Raw genomic sequence first — 20,101 nt, 5'->3', positions numbered from 1 at the left:
TCTGTTGTATTTTAAGTTATTTGCATATTAGCAATAGTAATCCTTTATCTGTGATATGTTACAAATATTTTTTTTTCCAGTTTGTCCTTTATATCTTTGTTTTTGCGTGTGGCATTTTCTGCCATACTAAAAAAGATGTTCTTAATGTAAACTGAATACTCCCCCACCCCTCCCTTTTTTTACCTAATCGGTGTTCAGCTTTATTTTTCACATCCTCCGTCTCAACACACTCTTCCTTTGTCTTCTCTGTTACCCAGTCTTCGTGATTTTCTTCCTGTCTCTCCGACTGCTCCTTAATTTTGTGTTCTATCATTCCCTCACTTAGTAGGGTATAGTCCTGTACCCTTAAGTATTCCATACCATAGTTATCCCATCCTTTGTTCATACTACTGTAAGCTTTGCATTCTATCAGGTGTTGGTACTTGAATCTTTTTTGTAATGAATGCATCAATCCTTAACTTTTACTTAGACTAAACCATAATTAATCTTTTGATATCACTTGACATGGAGCTGTATATTTCTTCATCTTGAACAAAACCATTCACCTCAATAGATCAACTTTAAACAAACAGGCATTCCCCAAAAAAGTGACTGCAGTGAGAATTTATGAAACTTCCCTGTACAACTTGTCTCTTTTCCTAAACTTGAATTTTTAAATTATGTACAGTGAACAGTTTTTCTGGCCTTGCTTCCTTCTATTAGATGAAAATCTTTTGGGGTTTGATGGGGATTTTGTTTGATTTATTCATAGGAACAGTATGCCCTCTGAAATAACCTATTTTGTCACCTGTGTTGGGCGGGGGGTCGGTCACATCAATCTGTAGGTGAGTCTATGTTGAATACTGTGTTGAATTCTTAATGTAATATTGCAAGATTATCAGAATGCTTGAACCATTGTACATTTCACTGTATCACCTATATCAACAGATTTAGTAGTTTTGGTAGTCTTTTTAAAAATTATTTAATTTAAGAGAAAAAAATGATAGTGTTTTAATTTGTGTTTCTTTCGTTATTAATAAGTAGACCATTTGTTCTAAATGTTAATTATTTCTAACTTCTTTGAATTGTCTATTTGCTTATCTGTTGGTAGTTCATGTTTTACTATTAGTTTTAGAATTAAAAAAATAACATTTTTTACAGTGTTTAATACATGTTCATTGCAGAAATTTTAGAAAACATAAAGATTATAAAAAAAGACAACATAAATTATAGTATTGCCAGTGTCGCTAAAATCTGTATTTTTATTTAGATATTTAAATGTGTATTTTAACATGATAGAATACAAATTGCGTATACTATTTTATAACCTCGTTTTTTCGCTTATCTTAATATAATAAACATTTTCTCATGTCATTAAACCTTCCTTAGGGCAGAGCCAAGTTTATGCATGATGACACGCCTTTTAATACCCTTTTCTGCATCTTAATCTTAATAGATCAGTAAATGTAAAAAAGGAAATCCCTCCTGTCTTAGTGCTGCTATAACAAAGTACCATAGACTGAGTGGCTTACTTATCACACTTACATAAGCTTCGAAGTGTTAAGATAAAGGTTCTGTCTGATTCAGTGTCTGGTGAAAGAGCTCTGCTTTGTTTTTTTTTTGTTTTTTTTTTTAATAAGGGCACTGTACCCTTTCAGGAGGGCTCCACTCTCATGGCCTTATCACCTCCTATAGGCCCTGACTCCTGGTACTATCACATTGGAGCTTAGGATTTCAATATATGAATTTTGGGGAGACACAGGCATTTAATCCATAATACTCCCCATCACTGGAAAGTAGGAAGTTGTCCCACTAAAAAAACCTCAATCTTGAAGAAATTTTTTCTTAAGTTGATGTAGATAGAGAGTGAGGTAGAATGGAATTGTGGCCCTGGAGTGGGCAAGGTGGTGGAAAGAGGAAAGACAAGTAAACATTGTGGCACCAGTGCTGCTCACTGGTATTTTGCTGGGACCTGGCTATTAACGGTGTCCCAGGAGTAGGCTGTACTTTGCCTCAAGCCCTATGTTATCTGTATAAAGAAATCTTTCAGTCAAAAAGGTTGAAAATAAAGACATAAATAAAGCTGTACCAGGCAAATGAAGTGCAAAATAAAGTAGGAGTAGCAATATTAATATCAGAGCAAACTTTAAGGAAGGAAGCAGCAAAGACAACAAAGACAAACATCAATTCACAGTGTGTCAGTCTGTCTAGCATTAGAAATACTAATGTATGTATTGGTAAAACCAAGATGGTAATGGGAGACAATGGCAAAGGGACCAAAAAATTCCAGACACTTGGAAATTTGAATTCTTAGTTCTAAGTGAAAATTTAAAATTACAATTACAGACTGTTTAGATAACATTGTCTATCAAAACTCTGGAGTGCCAGAGGAATATTCTATTCAAAGGAACATCATCGAATGCTTTTATTTTTATACAAGGAATAGTTTTCTAAATGAATGGGCTACTAAGTTTCAATTCAGGAAGATACACCAGATAAAACAGGAAGAAATTAATAAAGGCAAAATCAGAAATTGCTGAATTAGAAAAGAAAAAAGTATCAATAAAAGTGGTAAGTAAAAATTTTTGATGTTCTTTGTAAAAGATAAATAGTCCATCCCAAGTCTAATTAAGAAAAAAGTAACTAGATTCACAGTCCTTTATCAGAAACTCACGTGGTTAGAGGGGTTTGAGAACGCAGCATGTTTCGTATTTGAGAAGAGTAATTTGGTGCACATACCATATCTTACGACACCTCTAGCAGATCTGAGTCAGAACCCTGTAATCCGACTTTTTTACTGTAGCGCATTGATGAGTCTAGAAGAAATATCTACTCGGTGATCAACTTAATAGAGGTTTTAAAAAACACATTTGACAGGATTAAGTGCTTACTACCAATAAGGTACTTAGGAAATGGAGTAGAAAAATACTTCCCAGACATGCTAAAAGGTATCATCTAAAAATAATAGTGAACACTGTACTAAAAAAGTGCTGCTCAAAGTGTGTGTTACAGTTTGTGAGGAGGTAAATACAGAAATGAGTAAGAATTTAGAAATACTTATAGATGTTTTGACAGTAAACTTGTATTTGTTGAATCTAATAATTAGAAAACTTGGGCTTGTATTTTATGTTTTAGTATTTCATATTTCTAGGAATTTATTTTTGGTATATTTTACAAAAATATTGTTCCCAGTGGATTAGGGGAAAAAACTCAAAGCCAGTTCTTCATCGCGGATAGTTGGAGATGCCCTGTGCTAGGGGAACTTCTGTAAAGTTAAAACAAGACCAAGGTGTCCACTGTCACCACCATTACTCAGTGTAATGCAGTAAATATAAAGGAATAAAAGGAATATGTAGAAAGAAATGAGGTGTAAATATTATCAAGAATTTAATTGGACAAATATCTTACTATAATAGTAAAAATTATAAAGAACTTGTGCATATGTAGTTTGTAGGACCTGTAAGAACAGTGCAATGGACTTTCACTGAAGGATAGCATCAAGAACTCTTAAGAGTCTGAGATTTTACCATACTTGCAAGCTAACAATTCAGATTGCCACAGTTTCATAGATACTGGCAGAAGACACAAGACTTTTGAGTCAGAGACAAAGGATGTTGTTACTCATGGGATAGTAGGCACCATACTCTTCGTGTTTGCCTCAGTTCCCCCTTGTCCCTGAACCCCTTGGGGGATGGTGTGGAGTAGGTCCAGGTGGATGCTGAGGACACAGTGGGTCTGTATCACAGCTGAGGCACCTGAGCTTAGGAAAGCCCCCAGTGTTGGGGGGCTGCTGGCAAACCTGCCGGCTATCTTTATCATCCTTGTTAGGAAACAAACCTGCCTCCTACCCTGGAGGAAGATATTGTCTTCCTCTTGCCTCCTACCCTGGAGGAAGATATTGTCTTCATCTTGCAAGTTTATTTGCTCTCCAAGCATCCTTGAAAAAATGTTTAAATAAAACTTGAAGAAGCATGAGATATTTGTCTCAGCAGATTAGAAGAGTGATGAAATGTAGAGCCGCATATTTGGGCGCACGTGTTACTGGAAGATGTCAGCCGGTGGGGGTGTTATTGTAAGACAGCAGCCAGCTCATTGTCAGGAAGTCCATTCTCCCTGAGTAAGTTCTATAAATTTAACATAATATTTAGGAAATTAGATGAAAAGGGTAATCAGGAAAAATTATTGCTGAAGAATTTGAAGAAGTTAAAAGTATTAGCTATTCCTGCTATATATTAATAAAGATTCTTAATTATTTTTAGTTTGCAGTAACTAAATTTGCATGATACTAGTTTCAAGATGGGGAGGGATGGTATATGCATACATGTGCCTATGTGTATATGCAAATAACGTAGAACAGGTCTCAGGATAGGAAAGGCCATTTTACTGAGGTGTCACAGCAGAAACTAGATTTGACTGCGGAAACAAAAACAAAATAACGTTAAGCAGCGTTTAACGAAGTTAAAAGGAAAAGGACAAATTATTTTGCAACTTGTATGACACAGTGAATAGCACTGAAATATTAAATTCTTAGAAATTAGTGGGAATGATGAATTATCCAGATTGAGTAATGGGCAAAGAAAATGTAAATGAAAATAACCGGTCGCCATAACAACAAAACAAAACTAATGCTGGTAAAGATGTAAGACGTATGCTGTAATTCCGAGGATTGGTGAGGCTGTGGGGAAGTAGGTTCTCATATAGAGTGCAAGCTTGGAAGTCAGCCTTTCTGTAGAGTGCTATGGTGCTTTTTTAAATCTTGATGCCTTTTAACCCAGGAAGTTCCCTTTCGTGAATTTTTCCCAAAAGAAATAAGCCAAAGTACAAAGAGTTTATGGCAGTGCTGTTTTATGATTTAAGATTGGCTACAGTCTGAATGTCTGTTAACATGGAGACTGTGATCTCCCACAGTCCCTATTTTTCTTTTCTGGTAGTATTGTATTATACTTGACATACTGTGCATTTATTTGTTGTTTATTTAGCTCTGCAAGAATACAGAATTAGAATGTAGCTGTTTGAATATAGCTCTGAAACTACAGAACATCTGGTTGGTTCATTATTTTATCCTCAGTACCCATAATAATGTCTACCACGTAGATGTCTCTTAACAGGTGCTTCTTGGAAGTTGAACATATTTATAAAGATTAAGTGGAGGGACTTCCCTGGTGGTCCAGTGGTTCAGAATCTGCCTTCCAGTGCAGGGGATGCGGGTTCGATCCCTAGTTGGGGAACTAAGATCCCCCGTGCTGCGGGGCAGCTAAGCCCATGCATTCCACAACTACTGAGCCTGCGTACTCTAGAGCCCGAGCACCCCAACTAGAGAGAAGCCCATGTGCCACAACTGAGACCTGCCACAGCCAAATAAATAAATAAATAAATATTTTATTTTTAAAAAGATATTAAGTGGAAAAGGTAAGTTAACTATACAGCATAAACTTTTTGTGGAAAAAAGATCCCACTTTTTGTGGAAAAACTGTATTCATCTACATAATTATGTAATCTCCAGATGGAAAATTATGACCATTTTTACTACCCTATCCTTTTCTGCCTGAAATGAGAGCATAATAGTTTTATAATACTGAAAAAACAAAGATGTTAATATTATGAGGAAAGGAGGGGTGACACGTGGACCTCCTCTAAGAATAAAAGAATTTAATAGTCTCTGAAGGCAAAATTACTGACACTGCCTTGACTTTTCCTCTTGCAGGTAGCACCCCCTCCGCCCCCAATTACTGATGCACCTGACAGCACAGCAGATACTGGTGGAGGTTTACCAACAACCATGGGAGGACCTCTTCCTCCACATCTGGCTCTCAAGGCAGGTAAGGGACTTGAATGTGTGCACATGACTGAGAGAATAAGATACGCCATCTTGCATGGTCATCATCTTTCTTTCTCACTTGGATAGATAGAAATAACTATAGTAAACTCATAATTTTCAGAGAACCCAAGAACTACATAAGCTTGCGAATACCACCAGATTATTTAATCTCTTTTATAAATTGGTACAGCTCAATTCCTTGCTGTCATTAGCTTTTACTAGTTTTTGATCTCTGGATAGATTTTGCACAGGCTAGAACATTTGGTTAAAGGGGTCTTATTTACTGCCCTTTCTTTTCTACCAAATATATTGTAGGCTTGTTTGTTTGCTTTATGGATCCCAGTCATTGCTGAATTCTATATATACCAAAACTTTATTAGTGTGTCCACTGTAGGGTAGATTAAGTGGAATATTTGTCAAATTACCTGAGTCTCAGATCCAGTGTTTATGAAACAAGAATAGCAGTAGTATTTACTTATAAGATTATTATGAAGAGTAAACTTTTAAAAACCGTATAATAAACTTGGTAGAGTTTCAGTCAATATTAACTACTGTTTTTAGTTATTCTGCTTTCTCATCAAGATTCATCACTTATCAACACCTTTTAAGCTTCTCCTTATTTCCGTCTCTAGCACTAGTAGTTAGCTTTCTTTCAGGATCATACTTAGCAAAGAAACCATTTTATCATTTAATCAGCTATTATTGGGCTGGCCAAAAAGTGCCTTTGGTTTTTAAGTAAAAACAAAAGACACATTTTTCATTTTCACCAAGAACTTTATTGAACAACGTATCCACCCTTTTGTTCCACTACCTTCTGCCATTTTTTAAGCAACTTCATAATTCCATCTTCCCAAAACTTTTTAGCTTTTTGAGCAAAAAACTGTTCTAGGTGCCTTTTACAGTCTTCCAGGGAATTGAAATTTTTTCCATTAAGAGAATTTTGTAAAGAGCTAAATAAATGGGAATCTGAAGGTGCAATGTCTAGTGAATACAGTGGATGAATCAGAACTTCCCAGCCAAGCTGTAGCAGTTTTTGCCTGGTCATCCAAGAAACATGTGGTCTTGCATTATCCTGGTGGAAGGTTATGTGTTTTCTGTTGACTAATTCCAGACGCTTTTCGTCGAGTGCTGCTTTCATTTGGTCTAATTGGGAGCAGTACTTGTCGGAGTTCATGGTTTGGTTTTCTGGAAGGAGCTCATAATAGAGGACTCCCTTCCAATCCCACCATATACACAACATCACCTTCTTTGGATAAAGACAGGCCTTTGTTGTAGTTGGTAGTGGTTCATTTTGCTTGCCCTGTGATCTCTTCCGTTCCACATTATTGTACAGTACCCACTTTTCATCACCTGTCACAATTTGTTTTGAAAACAGAACGTTTGGGACTTCCCTGGTGGTACAGTGGTTAAGAATCCGCCTGCCAGTGCAGGGGACATGGGTTCGAGCCCTGGTCCAGGAAGATCCAACATGCCATGGAGCAACTAAGCCTGTGCACCACAACTACTAAGCCTGCACTCTAGAGCCCACGAGTCACAACTAGTGAAGCCCGTGCGCCTAGAGCCCGCACACTACAACTAAGAGTAGCCCCTGCTCACCACAACTAGAGAAAGCCTGCGTGCAGCAACGAAGACCCAGTGCAGCCAAAAGTAAATAAATAAAATAAATTTTAAAGTAATAATTAAAAATAAATAAATAAAAACGGAACATTTTCATCATGTTTAAGTAGAGAATCACATGCGGAAAGTACGGTCAAGAAGGCTTTTTCTGCTTAACTTACGTGGAACCCAAACATCAAAGTGATTAACATAACCAAGCTGGTGCAAATGATTTTCAGCAGTTGATTTGGATATTTTGAGCATGTCAGCTATTTCCCATGTGGTATAACATTGAATGTTCTCAGTTAATGTCTCGATTTGATCGCTGTCAACTTCAACTGGTCTACCTGACCGTGGAGAAGTCTCCAGCACGAAATTTCACAAACCACTTCTGACACGTTCAATCAGTCACAGCACCTTCTCCATACACTGCACAAATCTTTTTTTGCATTTCGGTAGCGTTTTCACCTTTCTTATAATAATAAAGCATAATATGCCGAACATGTTGCTTTTCTTCCTTCCATCTTCAGTATTAAAATGGCTACACAAAAATTCACCAATTTTGATAAGTCTTTTATTAAATGCTCGCTGATACGACAGCTGTCACATACAGTCTAACAAAATTGTTTTAAATGAAGTTAAAGACAAATTAAATGCTACTAGAGCCATCTTACAGGAAAAACCTGAACGAACCTTTTGGCCAACCCAATACATATGCAGCAACTTAAAGCTACATTGATAACGTATGCTGGGTTATCCAGTCACTTATGATCATTACTTGTAGCACCCCCCTGTATACCATCTTTGGAATTAGCAATTTAGACCTGTATTCAGTCACGTAACACTTTTCAGGTAAGTCATAGAGGTTTCAGGCCCATTTCCAAATAACTGAAACGTTGGATTTCTAATAATGGAGTGCTAAGATCTAAATTAGGAGTATTTTTTAAAAATATTTAGGATCTTCGTACAGTTTGATTTATCAAGGGAACAATCATTTTCTTCCCGTAATAGAAAATAATTCTGGAATTGGGGCCTCTGGCTATGGTGCTCCTGGGCCCACCTGGGATCGAGGAGCCAACTTGAAGGATTATTACTCAAGAAAAGAAGAGCAAGAAGTACAAGCGGTAAGGCTGTAACCCTGTGTTACACCTCCTGGAATGTGATTTAGGACTTGGTTCATGGCAAGGTTTAAGATATTTGCAACTTAATAAGTTGGTGATTGTTTTAAATAGTTATTTGAGACTGATTGTCCACCCAAAACACCATAAACCTAAGCTGCCTGTTAAATCTGGTCATTAGAGTTGCCTGTGAAATAAAACAGTTTTTCATGGTGTTAATAAAAGATCTCTTCATCTGCTTTGTAGGAAATGTAGTTGCCTCAGTAAACCTCCTTTCATGAGCACTCATAGTAAAAGCGTTTTGATAAGACAGAACACTTACTTTTCCACTTAATATATGTAAAGTGTTAAAACCAGCATAAAAAATTTTGTCAAAGGTTTCTTTGGAACAGTTTAAATACAGTACATTAACTGATAGCTTGTTCATACAATAGGGCCATCACATGGAGTAAAAACTAAATTCTGGCTCAATTTTGACTAGGATTAGAAACTATTAAAAAAAACAGCTTTTGCATTATAAAGCATGGTACAAAAAAGTTATAAATTTTCGTGCCTTAAGTGTACATAACTAAACTTAGTGCAGCCAAATTTAATTATCGTTGATTCAACAGACCCTTGAATCCGAAGAAGTGGATTTAAATGCTGGGCTACATGGAAACTGGACCTTGGAAAATGCCAAGGCTCGTCTGAACCAATATTTCCAAAAAGAAAAGATCCAAGGAGAATATAAGTACACCCAAGTGGGTCCTGATCACAACAGGTTTGCTTGTTTCACTCTTTGCCTTCTGTAGTAAGTTAGGGTTTTGTATAGCCATTGTTCAATTTTTGTACGTGCTATCTGGTTCAGTTTGTGGATTAGCAGCAGATTGTGAACAGATATGTTACTTTACCCAAGAAAAATTGTTATTGATTTGTACTGTGCAGTTCACCATGGTTTTCCCTTAGTGTGGTTTTAGCTGTGTAAGAAGTTCTGCAAAAATCTGCTGTCTGTGTTGCTAGACTTTTAGGTTCTCTTACGAATCTGAGAGGCAAAACTCGTAGCCACAAGTAGTGGTTTGTCCATAATTGACTTAAAAATCAGCCAGAGGTAGTGAGTTTATTGTTCACTGTGGTATAAGAGGCAGTTATAATGTTCATTTCTTCAGCGTGTCAAGTTAGACACTTAAGTTTAGAGTGTTCAGAGGTAGATGGCATTGCGTCTAGATCCAAAGTTCCCATCAGCTTGGAAAGTTGCCAGCTCTTCAGTCCTAGTTTTAAGGGCTTATTGTAAGGCTGAAGGAGAGCCTCAATCTTTGTGAGTTAAATGAGCACACTTTTATTCTGTTAAATTTATAAAACAACATAAAGGGAGGAGGTTGTTCTAACAGTGACAGTATGTTTCTCAGCCTGCTTGCTGTTCTTCCTGAGAGCATTCCAGGGTGTAGTAATTATTACTCCCAGGAAGGCTCATATGGATTAGACTCTTCTGGGGGCACGATATTTTATTGGAAGGGAGGGAATGTTATACTGGAAATCTGGATGATTTAATTTGCTGTCCTTCTATGAAATAAATTATTCAAAATACATCAAAAGTTTTTCCCTTGAAAATCAAGGGGTTCTTTGGTTGCATCTAGCAGCCCTAAAATAATTATAACTAACAAAAAACTTGGACACTGGTCAAAATGATGTTCAGAGCATGGTTCCCCCTGCTTCCCATTGTTTTGTTCAATCCTGAATTCTCAAATACTTAATTTTAACGTCAGACTTTTTTAAAACCCTCAAAGGTCATAAAGAAAAGATTCATTTGTTGATGATTTTTTAAAAATATTTTGTTTTTCTGCACTGATTGGGCTTAGTAGCACTTGGTGACTTTAAGAACAGTTAAACAATTTATGCCTCAAGCTTATTATAAACTTTTTTTTTTAAGTGTCTTATTGGCTTCTGATACAAAGTTGAAGAATTCAGGCTATGATGAGGAAGGCAGAGACAGTTGGGGGAGCTAGGACAGCATTGCTCCTTATATGTCCTTTATTTAAAGGCATAACAGACAGCAACACCAGAGGTCTGTGTTCATACACACATGTGCTGCTGCTTAGGCTGAACTAAGCAATCACATGGGAAACTATTGTAAACTGATTTCTGGTGTTGCTGTTCCCCCTAGGTGGAGGAGAATGAGATTGAGTGCTGACTTTAAGCCTGGCTGAGAAACATACTGGCATCGGTGTCATTAATGAAAGGGTGGATGTTGTTCCCTTGAAAGCCAGTGGCCTTTGACCCCTGAAGCCGCTGTGCCTGAAGGTCAGTTCACATGAGGTATAGGAAGGAATCTAACATTTATTTTTTTTCTAAAGTCTCACCTAACCTTTTATTCACAGCACAAACTCAAGGTTAGAATGTACATGAGTAGTGGAAGGGTCAGAAAGTATAGTTTTCAAAGGGCATTTTTGCCCTTGTTAAAACCTAAATTTATTCCCTAGAATCTGCTAGCAATTTTAGCTATAATTTTCGAAAATATTTCGTCCTCCAGGACCTGATTTAAATAAAGTGTGATATAAGTAAGCTAAATTTTTTGTTATCAAGGGCTGCTTCCAACTGCAGGCAGATATCAGACCCCCGCCTCAGGGACCACTGACATGTGCACAGTGTTTGTACACCCATGTGTATGTGTGCATACTTGGGTATATTTAGCTTATCTTAGCAGATTGAAATCATTAGTGGGTGGCCCATGCAAAGGAATCTTAAAACAATCACAACTATAATTTAAGGAGTTTTAGGCCTATTTTATTTCTCGGCCTCAAGCTGAGTGGAAAATTCCTTTTCACTGAATGTATTCTAGCTATTCAGACTGCAACCTGTGAAATAAGAGTTAAAAGTAAGTAAATATAGAACCAAGAACCCTAACATTTTCTTTTCGTGAACAGTTGGTTCATCAACTTTGATTACAGCTGTCTCGTGCCATGTTGTGCATTATTTGAAGTTTATGTACTTCATTTGTTCTAGGATTGAACAGGCATAAGTGTTTACAGTGGTTTTTTGCTTTGATTTGCCTAAGCAGTTGGAAAGCCTGCCTGATTTGGGAGTCCTGGATTTAATAATTTCTAAGAGCGAAATTTCTAACCTTTTTTATATATGTTCTTACAGGAGCTTTATTGCAGAAATGACCATTTATATCAAGCAGCTGGGCAGAAGTAAGTGCTTCCCTGATACTCTGAGCCTTGTATAGTGGAGTAGTATTCGCTTTAAAGTCTTGAGCCACATATATGTAAGCTTTATTAATTTGACAGAGTCCATGATACAAGGTAGCATTTAGGGTATTTTAGAATATTAGAAGGCCCAGTTTCCCATTTTTGCATGTGAAAAGAAAGATTGTGTTAGTTTACATTTCAAAGGGTAAGGTGGTAGGCTACTGAAGAATCTGCCACTGTCAAAGAATTTTTAAATGTTTTTTTATCTTTCTACATAAAAGATATAATTTCTTTGGGTAAGGCTAGCTAGGTGACATTTAGAAAGGAGTTAATCAGATGACAGGATTGGAGGCCTAAAAGTGAATGTGAGCATTTAAGAGTCACAGAGTCAAGAAGAAAAGGTGAGAAGGTTATCCTGAGGAAGCACTTAAGGAATAGGTTGGGGTTATTCATAAAGGAAGTAGAAAGGCAAAGATATATTGCCTTTATTCTTAGTAAGTTTAAAGCAAGCGGTGTGTCATGCTTGAAAGTACGGAATAGCCCTGTGTACCTGGTTTTGTTACTAGCGAGTATTGTGACTTTGAATAAATCACACCTACATTGCTGGGACTCAATTTACTTGGCTAAAAATTGGGAGAAATGGCTAAAGATTCTTTCCAGCTTGAGAATTCTGCAACTAACTATGGTGACTTAAATTTAGTATATCAAAGACTTCTAATAGAATCAAGCCTTTGAATGAATCACGAGGAGATGATGTTGAATTTTTTTATCCTAGACCTTAAAGATCAGTTACTCTGTGTGAATGGGAGTTTATTTTAAACTTATTGGAACACAGCTACAGTCATTTGTTTATGTCAGGGAAGAGCAAACTTCTGTAAAAGTCCAGATAAATATTTTAAGCTTAGTGGGTCACATATATCACACATTATTTCTGTCTTCTATTTATGACTCTAAAAATTTTACAACATTTTTAGTTCCTGGGCCCATAGGTTTGTCAAACCCGGGTTTAAGTATTGTCAGTGAATGCTTTCACCCTTGAGAGACAGAGCTGAGTAATTGTGACAGAGACGATGTGGCCTGCAAAGCCTAAAATATTTATTATCTGACCCTTCATAGAAGAAGATTGGTGTCTCCTGGTCTAGGCACTTTGGGCCCATTTTCTTTCCTTTGATTTGCTTTTTGATTAAACTCTCTTTTCTTCCCCTGTTTTAATGCCAAATGATGTTAATAACAACTTTGTTGAAATAGGTTATTTGCTTTTATAATGATTTGTATGTGTCTTAGCGTGTGCCTATAATCAAGATGGTTGGCTATTTAGTTGATAAGCTGTTAAAGTTAGCAGTTAGAATGAAAAGGAACTTACAACTCATAACGTACTCTGTATTTTAGGGCAGCTTTTGTACCTTACCTCCTAGTTGCTTATGTTGAGATGTTTTCTTTACTTAGACGATTTATCCTTCTGTCATTGGTAATCCTGACCTTAAATTATAGGGATTTTTGCACGCGAACATGGATCAAATAAAAAATTGGCAGCACAGTCCTGTGCACTGTCACTTGTCAGACAACTCTACCACCTTGGAGTGATTGAAGCTTACTCTGGACTTACAAAGAAGAAAGAAGGAGAGACAGTGAGTCTTTAGACTTAGTTGCCCAAAGAGATAGTGTAAGATTCAATTTAGCTTCTGTTTAATATTTGGCTAAAGAAGTTTGATAGTTCCAGGACTCTCGCCTCAAGAAATGGAAATGGCCCTACTAATCATCATTAAGTAATTCTTTCACAAGGGAACTGACTTGTTGGCTTTAGGACTATTATAGACCTAATGTCGACTGCATACTCTTAACCCTACTGTAGTAGATTTGAGTAGTGTTTGTGTGTATGTTACATGATTTTCATGGCCATCCCTTTTCTATAGGTGGAGCCTTACAAAGTTAACCTTTCTCAAGATTTGGAGCATCAGCTGCAGAACATCATTCAAGAGCTAAATCTTGAGATCGTGCCCCTAGTAAGCATACAGCTATTTAGTTTACCTTTGTATTGTACTTCTCTAGTCAGACAAGCAACTAGTATTGTTTTTTGGTTTTGTTTCGTTTTCTGTTATTTTTAATAGCCTGATGATCCTTCTGTGCCTGTTGTACTCAACCTTGGCAAATTGGCTCATTTTGAGCCATCTCAGCGGCAGAACCAAGTGGGCGTGGTTCCTTGGTCACCTCCACAATCCAACTGGAATCCTTGGACTAGTAGCAACATTGATGAGGGGCCCCTGGCTTACGTGAGTGCAACATTGTTTTTGAGATCAGACTCTCGTGTTTTACTTTTGAATATATTTCATTAGGATATCTAGATTAAAAAATGATTCATTTTGAAGCTGAATTATGCTTTTGTGTGATTGTTGCCTTCTCATTTTACAGGCTACTCCAGAACAAATAAGCATGGACCTCAAGAGTGAATTAATGTATCAGCTTGAACAGGATCATGATTTGCAAGCAGTAAGTCTGTGAAGTATTTAGACATAAGGTGCTCACAGTCTCAGAACTTTCTAGGTATGGGCAGAAGGACAGCGAATAATATGTTTTTGCCGTTTCTAGTAGGGTAGATCAAAGATACTAACCTAACTGCTAATCCTAGTTACCTCTAAGGGTAGTTGTTGTGAGTTAAGGGCCTGTGATTCTTAAAGTGGAAGATGTGGGATAATAACTTTTTTTTTTTTTTGGTAGTTTTTTGGTATTTTCTGAATGAAACAACTTAAAATGTTAAAGGAAATGTATATGTAATGTCTAGGGAGAAAAGGAGGAAAATAAGGGTGTGGATAAGGCCAAAAGATAGATTCTTCAGAAATTTAATGGAAAGAGACCGTTCAACTAGAGGTATAAATATATACATTCTTTTATGAAAAAGTATATTTTGAATACGCAGCCAGTGGAAAGGAATAACTTTTTATAGAGATGGCAAATTTTTTTTAGAATTAAGATAGTTGTTTCTAATACGTATGTTGGTAGAAATTTGAGGTGTAACTTTTCTAATACAGATCTTACAGGAGAGAGAGTTACTGCCTGTGAAGAAATTTGAAAATGAAATCCTGGAAGAAATTAGTCAAAATCCAGTTGTTATTATCCGAGGCGCTACTGGATGTGGTAAAACCACACAAGTTCCCCAGTTTATTCTGGATGACTTTATCCAGAATGACCGAGCAGCAGAGTGTAATATTGTAGTAACTCAGGTAAGTAGCAAGCCAGCTTACGAGGTGTGTGCCTGGTGTGGATAGGGTTTGAGAGGTGGAAACACCTAGAAGCCTGACCATTCCTAATGCTTTGATCAGCTCCCCTTTGTAGTGACATAAAATTCTGAAAGTGGTAGAGTGTTAGGCCCTTTTAAATTAAGAAAAAGAAAGGCATGAAAGGAATTTAAGTCTGTGTTAATCCAGTATAACTCACAGATAAGCTAAACTGAACCATGTGGAGCATTCTTTTTGTCTGGGCTAGAGGGAGTCTTTGGGCCTAGAATTGAACAAAACAGAGTACTTTCTCCTTAAGTTTATACATCCAAACCTTGGTTCTCTTTATCTTATCACCTTAATGTTCAATAAAAACCAGTCAGAGCAAGAGTAGACAAGGTAGAAAAAGATAGAAAGATAAATAAATGGTTGACTTTAGCTGAATGCATACTATACACCAGCTTCTGTTTTGTTTGTTTGTTTATTTATTTGTTTTAACATCTTTATTGGAGTATAATTGCTTTACAGTGGTGTGTTAGTTTCTGCTTTATAACAAAGTGAATCAGTTATACATATACATATATATATGTTCCCATATCTCTTCCCTCTTGCGTCTCCCTTCCTTCCACCCTCCCTATCCCACCCCTCTAGGTGGTCACAAAGCACTGAGCTGATCTCCCTGTGCTGATCTCCCTATGCTATGCGGCTGCTTCCCACTAGCTAGCTATTTTACGTTTGGTAGTGTATATATGTCCATGCCACTCTCTCACTGTGTCACAGCTTACCCTTCCCCCTACCCATATCCTCAAGTCCATGCTCTAGTAGGTCTGTGTCTTTATTCCTGTCTTACCCCTAGGATCTTCATGACCTTTTTTTTTTTTTTCTTAGATTCCATATATATGTGTTAGCATACGGTATTTGTTTTTCTCTTTCTGACTTATTTCACTCTGTATGACAGACTCTAGGTCCATCCACCTCACTACAAATAACTCAATTTCGTTTCTTTTTATGGCTGAGTAATATTCCATTGTATATATGTGCCACATCTTCTTTATCCATTCATCTGTTGATGGACACTTAGGTTGCTTCCATGCCCTGGTTATTGTAAATAGAGCTGCAGTGAACATTGTGGTACATGACTTTTTGAATTATGGTTTTCTCAGGGTATATGCCAAGTAATGGGATTGCTGGGTCGTATGGTAGTTCTATCCAGCTTCTGTTTTAAACAGTTGATATATTTTTTAACTCAATTAAAGTTTATGATGCTAAGATATAAATACTATATTATTTAATATTTCTCTTTTAGTAACAAAGCACAAGGAGATTTAAAATTGTCCAAGGTTAACACAGGAAGTTGTTGAAACTAGGATTCATAACCATACAGTTGGCCTTCAGTATTCCCCCTTTTGACTGCTACATTCTGTTGTTACCTTCTAGCAGTAAGCAGTGCCTGCAAGTTTGTCGCAGTGCTTAGGGAAGAGCAGTCTTCTTAGGTTAAAGCAGTTCCTGTCAGCTCTAACCCTGTACTTCTGGCACTTGAAAGGAGAGCATTGCAAGTAGCCAGATACTACCTCTCAGGCTGGCTCAGACCTTGACTTAGGAATTCTTAACCTGGGAAGCTTAACTGATACTCAGGGGAGAGTCATGAATCTTGAAATAGCAAAAGATGTTTATACACATGCATTTATGTGGACATGTGCAAACCATATTTTTTTTAACATGTCTGAAATGAAGTATGTCTTAAAATTGGCCTCTATATTTTATAGGAGAGTTGGGTTTGGGGAGGGCCTTTAAAAAATGACTGAAGGAATGCATTTAAAATGGATGATATTTTAAGCTTGAAAAAAATATGGTAGGTCTCCATTTTTCTGGGATAGGACCCTTAGCTTTCTTCTTCTCAGAATGTTCTTTGATTGCCCTTCTCACTCCCAAAACTGGTTATGATTTCTTTGCCTCACAGCAGAAGTTCCAACCTCAAGTACATCAATAAAATATACTTGCTCTTAATGCTTATCTGATTTTTCAGGAGGTATATTGTTCAGGAGGGTGCCATTTTACAGAAGAACTTTGAGCTCTGCTCTGCCCTCCTTCCTTACTACCACTCTCCATTTTTAAATTCAAAACAGTTCAGCCATATAGGCAGAAATGGCTGAATTCACCAAATGAGCTGAACACCTATGGTCTCATTCTGAAGTTGTTTGCATGTCATGAGTATGAAAAAAACTAACTCCCACCCAAGTGAGAAGTGATTTTTTTTTCACCTGCTGTCTGACTTATCAAATCCAAATTGTTCCAGACAAAAATGGCTTCTATTTGTTCCAGACAAAAATAGTTTTTGTACTGTGGCCTTCAACTTTGTATAATTTGCTTACTAACTTGTGTCCCTTCCCAAATAATTTGGACATTTTTGGCGGTTTCATCTGTAAAATGAACAGATTTCTATATGTAGGCTGTAACAAACGTAAGAGCAGTGAAGCTACAGTGTGGAAGTGTGGATCAAATGTTATTCTACTTCTTTTGTGTATAAAACAGCTTTCACTTATCCACTAGTTCTTTATTTGTATTGCATCATAAAGTGATAGATTCATGAAATTGAAAGATACTTCAGAGAATTATTCCATCTTTCTACTCAGGGTGGAATGTTTATTATAGATGGTCACCTAACTTCTGCTTGAAATTTTCCAGTTGTGTGGAGATGTAGCCTGTGTCTTCTGATTTTGGACAAATGACTGACCTGTCATATGAAATCGACATTCTGTGGCTTCCATGTTTTTGTCCTAGTGCTTGTCCCCGAATCAGTCTCTGATTTCTCGTACCTATAAGTCTTCAAAAGTTTGTATAGTGTCCTAGTATATCTCCTTTGTTTTATAAACAACTATAGTTCAGCCATGAAGACAGAGTCTGCGGTTGTTAAGCACATTCGAAGCATCAGCATCCTACCTGAGAAGGTAGGCCTGAACATACTGATTGGTCATTGTAGAATACAGTTCTTTCTTTTTTTTAATTAATTAATTTATTTATTTATTTATTTATTTATTTATGGCTGTGTTGGGTCTTCGTTTCTGTGCAAGGGCTTTCTCTAGTCGCGGCAAGTGGGGGCCACTCTTCATCGCGGTGCACGGGCCTCTCACTGTCGTGGCCTCTCTTGTTGCGGAGCACAGGCTCCAGACGTGCAGGCTCAGTAGTTGTGGCTCATGGGCCCAGTTGCTCTGCGGCATGTGGGATCTTCCCAGACCAGGGCTCGAACCCGTGTCCCCTGCATCGGCAGGCGGACTCTCAACCACTGCACCACCAGGGAAGCCCTAGAATACAGTTCTTAATAATTGTGGTATTATATAGTACTTCTGTTAAGGCAGTCTGAGACAGTGTTAATAATTTTTGTATATCACTGTTGTGTCATCTTTCGATTCATTCATTCATTCATTTATGGCTGTGTTGGGTCTTTGTTGCTGTGTGTGGGCTTTCTCTAGTTGCGGCGAGCGGGGGCTACTCTTCATTGCAGTGTGCGGTCTTCTTATTGTGGTGTCTTTTCTTATTGTGGAGCGTGGGCTCTAGGTGCGCGGGCTTCACTAGTTGTGGTACACGGAGTCAGTCATTGTGGCTTGCGGGCTCTAGAGTACAGGCTCAGTAGTTGTGGCACACAGGCTTAGTTGCTCCGCAGCATGTGGGACCAGAGCTCGAACCCATGTCTCCTGCATTGGCAGGCAGATTCTTAACCACTGCACCACCAGGGAAGCCCTCATTTTTCCTTTTTCCTCCACTTGCAGTCATATATAGGAAACCACATGAAGTCATTACCTAAGTTTTTTATGTGCTTGGTTAAATGTGTTATTTCAAGTCATAGAGCACAAGTTGAGAGTTATTGTGAACTAGAATAAAATAGAATGAGTAGCTCAAACCTTAACTTGTAACCTTACCACCAGCTTTAGTGTAAATTCTATACCAAACTCACTGTATCCTTTTTGTGCCTTCAGGCTGTTCATACTCAAGCCACTTAAAACTTAGGGTGTGAGTGTGCAACAACTGAAAATAGGAAATAGTTATTTTCTGACCTTAAAGATGTTGAGAGAGGTGAATTAAAATTGATAGGATGCAAATCAAGTATGTTAAATTAACATCTGTGAATATTTTGGCAATCCTGCACGTACCCCAAGGTACCATCATTTCTGGATACAGCTGTCTGTCATGTAAAATAAACTCAGAACTTAGAAAATAGAGAAAGTGGAGTCTGGTATGTTTTGTGATATCTGATGCCTTAGAAATCTTGTATTTTATTGCAGCCTAGTTCTATTACCATGTATTTAAATACCCAGATGAGAAATAGGGGTGCAAAGTTCTGAAAGCAGTACTCTTTCAGTTATAGATCGCTAAAAAGAGAAATTACAGTTCTGGATAAATGTCAAGAGGGGTATAAAGGATGCAGATTTTGAATACTGCAAAAGAACACTTTGAGACAGGTCTTTAGCTGCTTGTGGTATGGAAAGTTTTACCGGTAATATTAGCTGTTTTAATTAATTAAAGTGAACATAGAATTGTGAAGAAGAGGTAATCCCTTAGAACTAACTACTACTATGGCTGGTCTCCAGGCAAGAGTAATAAGATTGTACAGAGCAAATGAGAGCAGATAAATATGCAGTGAAAATGTAAAGAAAAGCTCATATGTGGAGGATAATTTGAAGTATTCTGTTGGAATGACTTAACATTATCCCTTGCTTTCATCACCACTACTTTTTAACTAGTCTCACTTAAATGGGTTATTCTGTTATTTAATCTAAATACAACATAAAATTATAACAAGAGGCAGAATAATTGGGAAAAGGCTTAGTTGGGAGTAAAGAAAATTTGTATTACATCTAAAGTCATGTATATGAATTTAGGCAAAATACCTTTACCTGTGAACTTGTGTTTTTATCTATGGAAAAAAATCTCACTTATATTCTGAAGCACAAATAAAATAGTACATGCAGTCATGGTTTTTACTGTTGTTACACAGATGTTAATTATGATTGTTCTGGGGGTCTCTATAGTCTTGAATCTTTATATTTATTTATAGAATATAGAATATTTCTATATACTATAGAATATTTAAGAGAGGATAAGTTAAACCATATGTGGAAAGGTAGTTCTGCAGGTGTAGAAAGAAGGTGAACCTTGCTTTGTATTTATTCATTGTAGGGCAGTATGTAAAACAGTTATTGAATATCCAAGGGAAAA

General features: G+C 37.1%; 1 protein-coding gene across 2 annotated transcripts in view; it reads left to right on the top strand.

The window, feature by feature from the left end:
• DHX9 (DExH-box helicase 9) overlaps nt 1-20,101 on the top strand; it is a 54,790-nt gene that overhangs the window by 11,737 nt on the left and 22,952 nt on the right. Inside the window, exons 4-12 of one of the 2 annotated variants that reach the window (XM_082612926.1) lie at nt 5,684-5,798; nt 8,405-8,517; nt 9,123-9,271; nt 11,632-11,678; nt 13,167-13,303; nt 13,589-13,678; nt 13,784-13,945; nt 14,085-14,162; nt 14,702-14,893. In XM_082612926.1, the coding sequence (XP_082469052.1) occupies nt 5,684-5,798; nt 8,405-8,517; nt 9,123-9,271; nt 11,632-11,678; nt 13,167-13,303; nt 13,589-13,678; nt 13,784-13,945; nt 14,085-14,162; nt 14,702-14,893 (1,083 nt within the window). Of the gene's footprint in view, nt 1-5,683; nt 5,799-8,404; nt 8,518-9,122; nt 9,272-10,662; nt 10,789-11,631; nt 11,679-13,166; nt 13,304-13,588; nt 13,679-13,783; nt 13,946-14,084; nt 14,163-14,701; nt 14,894-20,101 lie in introns of those variants that run through there. The other variant, XM_082612927.1, reaches the window with a different exon arrangement.

Source organism: Mesoplodon mirus, assembly GCF_964341445.2.
Source record: "Mesoplodon mirus genome assembly, chromosome: 3".
In the NCBI taxonomy this organism is placed as follows: Eukaryota; Metazoa; Chordata; class Mammalia; order Artiodactyla; family Ziphiidae; genus Mesoplodon; species Mesoplodon mirus.
The sequence above is the reverse complement of the archived record's forward strand: the minus strand, read 5'-3'. Positions and strand labels throughout refer to the sequence as shown.